This window comes from Tinamus guttatus, unplaced genomic scaffold (genome assembly GCF_059628265.1).
Source record: "Tinamus guttatus ecotype Peru unplaced genomic scaffold, ASM5962826v1 Tinamus_guttatus_pri_ptg000334l, whole genome shotgun sequence".
NCBI lineage: Eukaryota > Metazoa > Chordata > Aves > Tinamiformes > Tinamidae > Tinamus > Tinamus guttatus.
The window spans coordinates 290,361-301,588 of record NW_028288868.1 but is presented as its reverse complement, the minus strand read 5'-3'; the positions used below and the strand labels follow the sequence as shown (position 1 = coordinate 301,588).

At 47.0% G+C, this 11,228-nt stretch overlaps 2 protein-coding genes across 2 annotated transcripts; both read right to left on the bottom strand.

Annotated features, from left to right (window-relative positions):
- Positions 1-7: 7 nt before the first annotated feature.
- Positions 8-2,593, bottom strand: LOC104579406 (zinc finger protein RFP-like). The gene is made up of 7 exons (XM_088529644.1): positions 2,300-2,593; positions 2,106-2,201; positions 1,804-2,034; positions 1,662-1,684; positions 1,456-1,571; positions 1,294-1,341; positions 8-516 (listed from the first exon to the last, which is right to left on the bottom strand). The coding sequence occupies exons 1-7, from the start codon at positions 2,591-2,593 to the stop codon at positions 8-10; spliced, it is 1,317 nt and encodes a 438-aa protein (XP_088385770.1).
- A 1,662-nt stretch (positions 2,594-4,255) lies between these two features.
- LOC148593779 (zinc finger protein RFP-like) lies at positions 4,256-9,948 on the bottom strand. Its single transcript, XM_088529642.1, has 13 exons — positions 9,900-9,948; positions 9,588-9,608; positions 9,394-9,414; positions 9,199-9,219; positions 9,077-9,097; positions 8,801-8,821; positions 8,630-8,650; positions 8,523-8,543; positions 7,766-7,786; positions 7,518-7,538; positions 7,281-7,301; positions 6,670-6,690; positions 4,256-4,779 (listed from the first exon to the last, which is right to left on the bottom strand). Exons 1-13 carry the CDS (start codon positions 9,946-9,948, stop codon positions 4,256-4,258), a joined length of 804 nt encoding a protein of 267 aa, XP_088385768.1.
- Positions 9,949-11,228: the final 1,280 nt, after the last annotated feature.

Genomic DNA, 11,228 nt, shown 5'->3' with positions numbered 1-11,228 from the left:
GTGATGCTCAGAGGTGGAGGTGGCACCCTCTGCCCACCCAGAAGAAAGGAAAGATCCTCTCCCCTCCAAATCCAGCGTTTTGGAAGGTGAAAATGGGATTTTTTTCCCCGGGGAGATAAAACGCCACTTGCCCCCTCCCGTAGTCCAGGGACACCTGGATCCTGCTGGATTTCCCGGGAGCGGGAAGGGAGGTTGCGGGAGAGGTGAAGACCCGGTAGCGGTTCCCGAAAAGCCCCAGGGCCCAAATGCCCTCGTGGGGGACCAGGGCCACCCAGCCCGTCCTGCGCACGGACTCGCGGGCCACCCCGATGGCCCAAGCGCCCCTGTCCCCAAGTGCCACCTCCCAGCGGTGCCGCCCCTCGGAGAAGCCCCGGGAGCCCAAAACGCAGCAGGATGGGTGGAAACGCTGGGATTTGGGAGGCAGATCCTGCTGGATGCGGGTCCAGGTGGCCCCGCGGCGATCCCGGGCCAGGAGGAGCCGCGCGTTGGCCGTGTCGGGATCCAGCGTCACCAGCGCTGCCGGAGGGAGGGAAAAATGCATTAGGGAAACACAGGGTCCCATCCCGGGTGGGACAATTCCCAACATAGGGAATACGATTTGGTCCTGGGAACATGAGTGCGAGCAGAGAGATCCCTGCTTGGAAACACTTCATGGAATGGGGGACCATTCCATTGTCCATTCCATGGACCATTCCATGGACCATTCCATGGACCATTCCATGGACCACTGTCCATGCATTAGTCCATTCCATGGACAATTCCATGGACCACTGTCCATTCATTGGTCCATTCAATGGACCATTCCATGGACCACTGTCCATGCATTAGTCCATTCCATGGACAATTCCATGGACCACTGTCCATTCATTGGTCCATTCAATGGACCATTCCATGGACCACTGTCCAAACCATGGACCACTGTCCATGCTTTAGTCCCTTCCATGGACAATTCCATGGACCACTCTCCATTCATTGGTCCATTCCATGGTCCATTCCATGGACCATTGTCCATTCCATGGACCACTGTCCATTCATTGGTCCATTCAATGGACCATTCCATGGACCATTGTCCATTCATTGGCCCATTCCATGGACAATTCCATGGACCACTGTCCATTCATTGGTCCATTCCATGGACCATTCCATCTGGGGGATCCCAGAAACCCCAGGACAAGCTTAACCAGGATTTCTCGGACACCTTTTCCACTGGGAATGACTGGAGCCCTCCCAGCGCTCCGAGTGGGACAACAGCCCCTTGGGAAGCAGCGGGATGTTCCCTACAAAGAAACCCACCTTTCCTATCATCTCCTTGCTCCTTCTCCAACTGAGACAGCAAAATGTCTGGGAACGAAGGACACAAGAGCTTGGATATGGATCCGTCCACCTGGAAAATCCACTGCCCCAGATGTCCTCCTGGATTGGGGCAGATAGAAGATCTGATCCTGCTTTTCCTACCTTGAAATCTCCTCAGTGTCTCCTGGAGAGCAACGTTTTGCTGGGAAATAACATGGATTCTCTGTTCCAGGTCTAGGAAGGTGTCCGTTGGCTTCCAGGCATCCCCCTTCTCCCACCTGGATGCAAAGAGTGTCGGGATGCGTCACCCCAGCTCAACGGGATGGGATTTTCCCTCCTTCTCTTTGCTTGGACTAAAAGGCACCAACCTCTTCACGGTGCTTTGGGCATCCTGGGATAGAAAGAGAGGGACAAAACCTCAGCCTCCCATTCCTGAATTAGGGAATTCCTGCAGCTCGGGCCATGCCGGGCTTGCATCTGCCTCCCTTCCCGTGGGATTTCTCTCCGAACCTGCATGAATTCCCTTGTGGGCCGCTCCAGCCTCCTCTCCAAGTCGCAGATGAGGATGTCGAGCAGGGAAAGCTGCCCCGTCCCCTTGGCCTCCTCTTCCTCCTGCCTCTTCCCGATATCCCGATCCAGCTCTCCGAGCTGCGCCAAGAGGAGCAGCTCCTGCTCCTTCAGGAAGCGGCGCAGCTGCCGGAATTCCGACACCACCTTCTGCCTCTCCGTCTCCGTCCGCGCCTACGGGATACAGGGATGGTTCCCACCAAAATCCCTTGGGATTTGGATGGATGAGGAGCGGAGCTGCTTACCAGGAATTCCCGGCACTGCCTTGCTCTGCTCGCCTTCGCTTCCAGCATCTCCTCCCTTCTCTTCCTGAGCTCCTCCAGGCTTCTCCGCGTTTGCTCCTGGTGGAAAAACACCCGATTTGGGAAATTCATCCTTAACTGATGTTAGGCGAAGGATTTGGTCCCATTTGGGATAAGGAGCAGCCCTCGGAGCTGACCCCATCCACGCGGACGGGATCCTCAATGGAGGCTCCGTCTGGGATGTCACGGGGGGAATCCTCTCCGGTGTCACCCGTTGAGACCGGCATCCCGGTGCGGCACAAGCTGAGATATTCCCGCTCTTCCGGGCCTCCGCGGAGTCCCAGGAGCTTCAGCTTGGCCTCCAAATGGCTCAGGTGGAGCTTGGCTTGGAAATTCCCGTTCCGGAGCTGGCTTCGGTGCGGGGATCCCTCGGCATCTCCGAGTTTTCCTCGCTCCGGCCGGGATGGGGCTGGAGGAGAGTTGGAGGCCATGGTCCCGGTGGCTTCTCCCAAGGGTCCTCCTGGGAATGGGAGCAAAAGGAGGTAGAGGAAGGTGTAGAGGTTCCTTTCAGGAGGTTCATTATGGAAGTCCATTTGGGAATGTTCCTTAGGGAAGCTCTTTTCGGGAGGATCCTTATGGAAATCCATTTGGGAATGTTCCTTAGGGAAGCTCTTTTCGGGAGGATCCTTATGGAAATCCATTTGGGAACGTTCCTTAGGGGAGCTCATTTTGGGAGGTTCCTTATGGAAATCCATTTGGGAACGTTCCTAAGGGAAGCTCATTTTGGGAGGCTCATTATGGAAATCCATTTGGGAATGTTCCTTAGGGAAGCTCATTTTGGGGGGTTCGTTAGGGAATGTTCCTTGGGGAAGCTCATTTTGGGAGGTTCATTATGGAAATCCATTTGGGAATGTTTCTTAGAGAAGCTTGTTTTGGGAGGTTCATTATGGAAATCCCTTTGGGAATGTTCCTTAGGGAAGCTCATTTTGGGAGGCCCATTTTGGCATTCCCATTTTGGGAGCATTGGCCAGGAGGCTCCTTCCAGGTCCATGTCTCCATTCCCACAACCCAGGACCCACCGGCTCTTCCCTCCCAGAGTTTTCCCATACGGATGCTCCGATCCCAGGGCTCACTTCCCCCTCTTTGGCTGCAATTCCAAGGGCTGCGGCCACCCGTTCCCGTTGGAGACGCTCGCTCCGCACTTCCGCAAGCCTTGATCCCATTCCAAGCTCCTGGAATGACACGTCCCCTCCCGCGCTGTCCCCAAGGAGTCACCTACCTCCTGTTCCCCCAGCTCAGCCGACCGGGGCTCCTTCCCGATTTGCAAATCCAAGGAAAACGGAGCCCATGGATTCCCTTGTGTCCGTTCCGGACAGCGGGATACCACGTGGGATCCCAGGGAAAGGGCAGCCCTATTTAAAGCAATGCGGGAGGCCGGATCTTCCCGTGGCTCCTTGCCAGGATAAGGCTGGCACGGATCCCTCCGGAGCCTTGGGATGGATAAAGCTTCGGCCTGGAAAACGCTCCGTTGGATTCGGCTGGAGGAGGAAAATTCCTTTGGCTGCCGGCGGGGCCGGGCGGCCTTGAGCTCCCGCATGGAGCTCAATTTTCACCCGAAAACGGGAAAAATTAAGCAAATAAATTCTCCGGAGAGGCTCACACGGTTTATTGGGAATGGGAAGCCACCCTTGGCCTGGGGACAAGGCGGGATTTAGGGGTGACAAAAGGGGACATTAAGGAGGGATTCGGGAGGTGAATCCCGAATTTGTCACGCGAGGGGTGACTTAAGGGGGACACATGGAAATCGGGATTTTCCCCTCTGGCTCCTAAAAAGTGTCCCGGAAAGTTGAAATCCGGGTCCGAGCTGTAGCCACGAGGATGGGAGAGGGAAATCCCAGGTGGGTGACACAGGAAAGGGGGACGGTGACTTAACGGAGCATCCCAAAAGGTGGAGGATGAGCGGGATTCTCCCCGTGGATGTTCCCGGAGGAGCAACGGGGAGACGCCGGGCTGAGGCCGGGCAGAACTCATTGCACGAGTTCTCTGAACCACCCGGGAAAACACCTCCATGGAAAAGGTCTTTTCCAAGCGTGATGATTCCAGAAAGTGGGAGCAAGGGGGGGATATGAGGTGTCCCCGGGGCCACCCGAGCGTCACCGCGCGAGGGACAACGATCCCAACTCCAGCCAGAACCAGGGCCGGACCCGCTCTCCGGCAAAAGCGGCCGGCGGGAAGGTGAAGATGGGATCCCGGCTCTCGGCATCCCAAAACGCCACCTCTCCCCACTCGTAATCCAGGGACACCCGGATGCGCCGGGGCACCCGCGGCAGCGCCAGGAGCGTCGGCGGCTCCGTGAGCGCCCGGTTCTGGAATCCCCATTGCTGCACGGCCCAAATTCCCTCGGCCGGGCTGAAGCCGGCGCCGCTTTTCCGTGCCGGAGATTCCCGGCTCACTCCCACGGCGCAGTAGAGCCCCTGGGCCACGTCCACATCCCAATAGTGGCGGCCGGAGGTGAAGGCTTCGCTGCCCAGGACGCAGGGATCGGCGCGGAAGCGGCGCGGATCCGATGGAGGCTCCGGCGTCAGGTATTCCCAGCGCACGCTCCGGTGATCCGCGGAGAGGACGAGGCGCGGATGAGCCGTGGCCGGGTCCAGCGTCACGTTGGCTGGGGGGAAAAGAGAGAAAAAAAGGGGATTTTGAACCATTTTTTCCTCCAAAATTTGGTATCTGCTGGGATACGGGCCGGGAAAGGTTGGGATGGGGTCAATCTGCTGGGATAGGGGCCAGGAAAGGTTGGGATGGGGTCGACTTCCCGGGATATGGGCCGGGAAAGGCTGGGATGGGGTCGATCTGCTGGGATAGGGGCTGGGAAAGGCTGGGATGGGGTCGAATTCCCGGGACACGGGCCGGGAAAGGTTGGGATGGGGTCGATCTGCTGGGATAGGGGCCGGGAAAGGCTGGGATGGGGTCGATTTCCTCGGCTATTGGCCAGGAAAGGCTGGGATGGGGTCAAATTCCCAGGACATGGGCCGGGAAAGGCTGGGATGGGGTCGATTTCCTCGGCTATGGGCCGGGGAAGGTTGGGATGGAGCCGATTTCCCGGGACACGGGCTGGGAAAGGTTGGGATGGGGTCAATCTGCTGGGATACAGGCCGGGAAAGGCTGGGATGGAGTCAATTTCCTTGGCTATGGGCCGGGAAAGGTTGGGATGGAGTCAATTTCCTGGGATACAGGCCGGGAAAGGCTGGGATGGGATCAATTTCCCGGGATACGGGGCCGGGAAAGGCTGGGATGGGGTCAATTTCCCGGGATACGGGGCCGGGAAAGGCTGGGATGGGGTCAATTTCCTGGGATACGGGACCGGGAAAGGTTGGAATGGGGTCGATCTCCATCCCTCTTAACAGGGCAGGAGTAAAACGGCATTCCCAGGACCACATCCCTCCCGGGCAAAGCCCCATGGAGAGATCCCGGTGCCTCTTCGGCGCTCCTGCTTTCCTGCAGGGAATTCCACGTTCTCCAGATTCCTTACCCAGTTTTCCTTCGCCTTTCCCTAAAAAAAAAGGCACAATAAAATCATTATTAGCACCGATGGGAACTTAAAGCCAAAGCCAAAAGTTATCCAGGGAAAAGAGGCACTTACTATGTTCTTCACTGCATTTTCCTATTAAAAAAGGGGAAAAAAAGGGTTTTAATGATGCTTTTCCTATTCTAAGGGTGTCTACAGTTCATGCTCCAAAAGGAAAGGAAAAAGAGGCACTTACTCATTTTTGCTTTATATTCCTCTGAAAAGAGAAAAAAACGGAAGCAATTATTGGATAAATCCACTTTTTTGCATAGCAAAAACAAATATATTTCAAAAAAAACTATATTTCAGTGCCTACTGATTACTATTGTTTGCGTTGTTTATTATAAAGGAGAAGGAATTTATCTTTCTACCTTATTCCCATTAGTCCAGATTTCCATAAAATTCCCCAAAGCAGCTCAGAATTGTGTCTTTTATTAAACAAATGAATTAAAATCGAATTAAATGACCCAATCTTTCAATAAATGAAAGAAAATGAGACTTACCAAGCTCTGCAGTAAGTTCAGCTTAAAAGGCAGAAAAGGATATTTAATAAATCAATAAATAAAATTTCCAGCCTGTCTAAACTTTCTTCTCAGGAAAAAAAAATGGTATTTACCAATTTTTCTGTCACGCTCATCTAAATAAAAGGAAAAAAGATCAAAATGGTCAATACAAACTCTGTAACTGAATAAAACCAAAATGCAGGGCTGAAATTGGGTATATTTGTTTTGCTGGGAGGGAGAAAACATGCTTACCAATTGCTGCAGAGAGTGCATCTTAAAAGAGAGAAAAAATAGAGATTTTCATCAATATCCCTTTCCTCTATTTACAATTCTTTAGACTTTAATTATCATTTTTATCATTTTTTAAATCATTTTCAGAGTAGGCTTGAAAATTGCTAGTTGTAGGCACATAAAATCCGTGGAATTGAGTGCACAAAACCCTAAGTTGAATTTTAAAGGCAATAATAATGATTAACAAGGGAAGGACATGGACACGTACCAACCGTGGCATCACGTTCCCCTAAAAAAAGGGGAAAAAAAGCAGAAAAACTGGATTTTAGTCCAAAATATTGCTATATGTATACACACATACATGCATATACTACTGTGTATTTAAATTCCCTTGAAACTACCTATTTTTTATAACATAGGAGGGAAAAATATCACTCACCAGCTTCCAGATCCTCGACTTCCTCTAAAGGAATGGAAAAAAAGAAGTAAAATGTTGGGTTTTTTTCCTATTTTATAATGTATTTCTATATCAAGATACAGGATCATTTATAGTCCATCACCAATTCCCCTATGCTATCTGTTATTTTATTTTTAAAAAGTCTGTGTTAGCCCTTTACTTGTTTCCTTCTAAATTTATATTAAGAGTGAACATAATTGGTCCAATACAAACATGATTAAAAAACCAAAATAAACACAAAAAATCCAAAATTAGATCTGTAAAAGTGACAAAAGGGGCTTACCAAGCTCTTCTGTCAGTTTTCCTTGAAAAGGAAAAAATAATATTTGTTCTCATCAGTGCAATTCCCGTGCAAGGTTGCTCAAGGAATTGCTTAGGAATACCAAAGGGTTGTTCCCCTCCAAAAATAGGAATACACTTACTGATTGTGGCATCCTTTTTTCCTAAAAGAAAAGGAAAAATACAGAAAAAATGAATATAAAATGAATATTTTTCTCCTATTTTACCTGTATATAACATATAAGCACGGCACATCTGGCTTAGCAAAGTTTAATTATGATTCTTGTTGGGCAAAACCCCTAAATTTGGGGGTTGTGGATGCAATGAAGGGAGATGCCATGAGACAGCTGCAAATAAAAAGGAAAAATAAATGGACTTACGAACTTCCGAATCCTGGTGCTCTGGGGAGAAAAGAGAGAGGAAGAGAAATTGGCACCAAACCTCTTTTCTGCAGGATTTCCCTAAAACCTCACTCTTCGTGACTTCAAAAATGACCCATTTTCTAGCTATTAAACTGTTTTTTTCTCTTCTTTTTGGATGATGCATTGCAGGTAGCTGCAATTTAGCAGGATTTCTGCTAAAATTTAGCAGGATTTCTGCTAAAATGTGCAAAAAGAAACACACTTACCCAGCAGCTCTGTAAGCCTCCCTGAAAACGAGGGAAAAAACAACAGTTTTAGGCAAAGCTCTTTTTAGGTGCAGATGGAAAAAGCAGGGAAAACGTCACTTACTTATCTCTGCTTCATGCTCCCCTGGAAGAGAATAATTACAATTAATTAATAATTATGCTGAATTTTGTTGTTTCTCCATGTTATCAGCACAGCCCTTCAGGCCCTTAAATGGTTTTATTCTACTTGGCGCAAATGCTGCTTTTTTTTTGCTTAAAAATGTGGCTTGTCCAGGGTTAAATTAGCACTTCCCAAGAAGCAGCCACAATTCCATGATCTCATAATTAAAAATAGTAAATGAACAGCGACCGCTGGGATGATGTTAAGCACAGACAGGGCTTGGGGGTGGCTGCACTTACTTATTTTTGCATCACGGTCCTCTGAAAATGAAAAAAATAATATTTCTCAGCCAGATTAAAGCAGAAAGCTGCCCCTTCCTTCCCTTAAAAATCAGAAATAGGCAAAGAAAAGTGCAAATAATTCAATTGCAACAAAGCAGGGAAAATTCCTTACCAAGTTCTACTGTGTATTTCCCTTAAAAAAGAAAAGAAACAGGAATTTGTTAAAATATCTCATTTCTCAGTGGCAAAATAAGGCATTATAAACGTTTTTAGCATAACCTTCTGTCCTGCATGTATGTTTCTGTATTAAATAATACTGTTTATATGTTAAGTGATGGAAACAGGAGAAAAATAAGTAAATAAATAAGACACTCACGAAGTTTTCTATCACAGTGCCCTAAAAATAAAACAGAAATAAAAGAATTTCTCAATTCTTTGACCAATATATCCTTTCTATTAAAGGTTATTTGGCGAGTGACTTACCGACTTCTGCAGTAAGTTCCCCTTAAAAGCAAAACGGAAAAAAATAAGGTTATTTGAAGAAATTAGGCTATATATTTATAAAAACACCATATTTCACTTAAATAAGGCAAGCAAGCAGCTTTATCAATAGCTAAATTTGGTTGTTTAAGAGAAGGAAGGCAAAAAACCTACCAATTTTTGTATGACGCTCCCCTAGGAGTGAAAAATAAATCCAGGTTATTTTGCTTTGTAATTTTTTTTGCCTTTCACATGTCACATCTATATTTGCCCCTGTAATTCAGACTATAAGGTCAGTTCTATTCTAGCATAAGTTATCCCTGTTTGCAATTATTTTTGCAGGATGACAGGGTTTTAATCTGTAATTTTGCCTTGAATACTCTGATTTTTGCAAGGTGGATGAAAACAGAGCCATGCCAACAGCAAAAAATAAAATGGAAAAGGGCTTACCCAGCTCCACAGTAAATAACCCTTTAAATAGGAAAAAAATGATATTAGTCCTTGCTAGATTTCTGGAATTCCTGGAGAATCCTCAATGTCTCTGGTTTCCCCATGGTAAAAATTCCACTTACTGATGGTTGCATCACACTTGGCTAGAAACAATGAAGACAAATAGGCAGAAATCACTATTCTGTTAACCCAAATTAGTCTTTTTTTAAAAAAATCAATCTCTCAGATTTCTCAAATTGACCAAAAAAGCAAAATTTCAAAAAATAGCAACTTGGCCAAACGCAGTTTTCTCATGAATAGGAAAGAAAAACACTCACCAAGCTCTGCATTGAGTTTCCCTGCAAAAAAAAAGATAAAAAAGGGTGATTTTAAATACTTTTCTTTCCTCTCTGGCCACATAATGAGTAATTATTGAGCTGAAAATGTTGATTTAAGCAATATTTTCATTTAGGAGTGCAGATTTGAGGGATTTTACCAAGATTTTACTTGCCAGGAGAAGAATGTCACTTACGAAGACTCGAGTCTCGCTCCCCTGAATGGGAAAGAAAAGCAGAAATCCCATTTTTTTGCACAATGCTGCCCTCTTCCTTCAGGATAACAGCTCTGCAGAAGGAGAAGTTTGGAATATTTGGGGGGCAAAGGTGGTTTGCCCCATTTTTCTAGTTATGTTTTGTAAAAATTGTCTGTTTTTCCAAGGAGCAAGGCCAACACCCCATGGAAAGGGGGTTAGGATGGGAGATTTCCAAGAAAGATGCCCAAATTCCGCCCGGATACGGCCCCATCCCGCAATTCCGTGCGGAGCAGAGACCCGGGATCGTCTTACCCAGCAGTGCATTGAGCCTCCCTGGAAAAGAGAAGGAAAAAACAAACATTTTTGAGCAATACCACAAAAAATGAATGGAAAAAAAGAGCTTCTCAGCACAAAATTGTCCATTTTGAAGGGAAGAAAAAGGACTTACGTGTTTCTGCTGCGAGTTTGGCTGCAAAGAGGGGAAAAAAAGGGAATATTCATCTTGGTCAGGGTGTTTTTCCCCCTCCATGCAGTGAGGGGCATCAGAAAGATTCTGCTCCCCCAAATCCCCTGTTTTTTTACCCAAAATATGCAACAAAAAAGGCCACTTACTAATTTTTCTATCACGTTCCTCTGCGAAAAAAAGGGAGGAAGATAAAAACAGGAATTATTAAATATTTCTGTTTTGTGCATCGGTCTGTGACACCTCTAGAACCCTCAAATTAGGGTTTTTTACCCCTGTTACTGCCTTTATGTCAAAGGTGATATTATTATCAATTATCCCAATTATTAGCAATTATCCCAAAGGGATATCAGGGAATTCTTTCCCCCCCAAAGAAGGTGGGTCCAGGAATGTGGTGGCTAATGCAACATGGGGCAGGTTTGTTCTCATGCTGAATTTTGCAGAAAAAGGGAAATTGCACTTACTGATTTTTGCATCACACTCTCCTAAAAAAAATAAGCAGAGGAATAAAGAGAAATGCAGAGCAATTCCCCCAAATTCCCATTCCCTCTTGCAGTAAGGGAAGAAAACTCCTTACCGAGGTCCAACTGAAGTTTCCCTAAAAGCAAAGAAATAAATCAATATTAGTTTTAAGCAGTTTAAGCAGTTTAATATTATTTTTTTTTCCTCTGGGGCTATAATCTAGCTCCTATTATGGCTTTGTCCTTGGCACTGATGGAGGCAATGGGAATGTGACCGTCTTTATAGGCAAAAAGCCCAAATTTTGCTGCTTCTGCAGCTTTTACATGTTTTTTTTGGCACAAAAATGTGTCAAAATGTGTTTTTTCCCCCAACATGGGCTAATAACAAGCTCCAAAGTGTGCAGAAAAGGACACTTACCAATTTTTCTATCACGTTCCTCTAAAAGAGAGAAAAAAGAGAAAAAAAATCAACTTTTCTTTAGCCTTCATGTGTTCCCATGTCCTGCCATGAATCCCAGTCCACCTTCCCCACACCATTTTCTTCCCCTTGTGCAGTTATAATTTGCAATTTCTTTCTGTTGTGAACCCATTTCCTTTATTTCTAGCTCATTTTGGGTACACAGGGGTCTCGTGCATGTGTTGGAGGGGGGTGACAACCACCTTTTCACCCAAAATCCCAAAATGAAGCGAAAAAACAGATGTAAAGGCAAAGAGGGA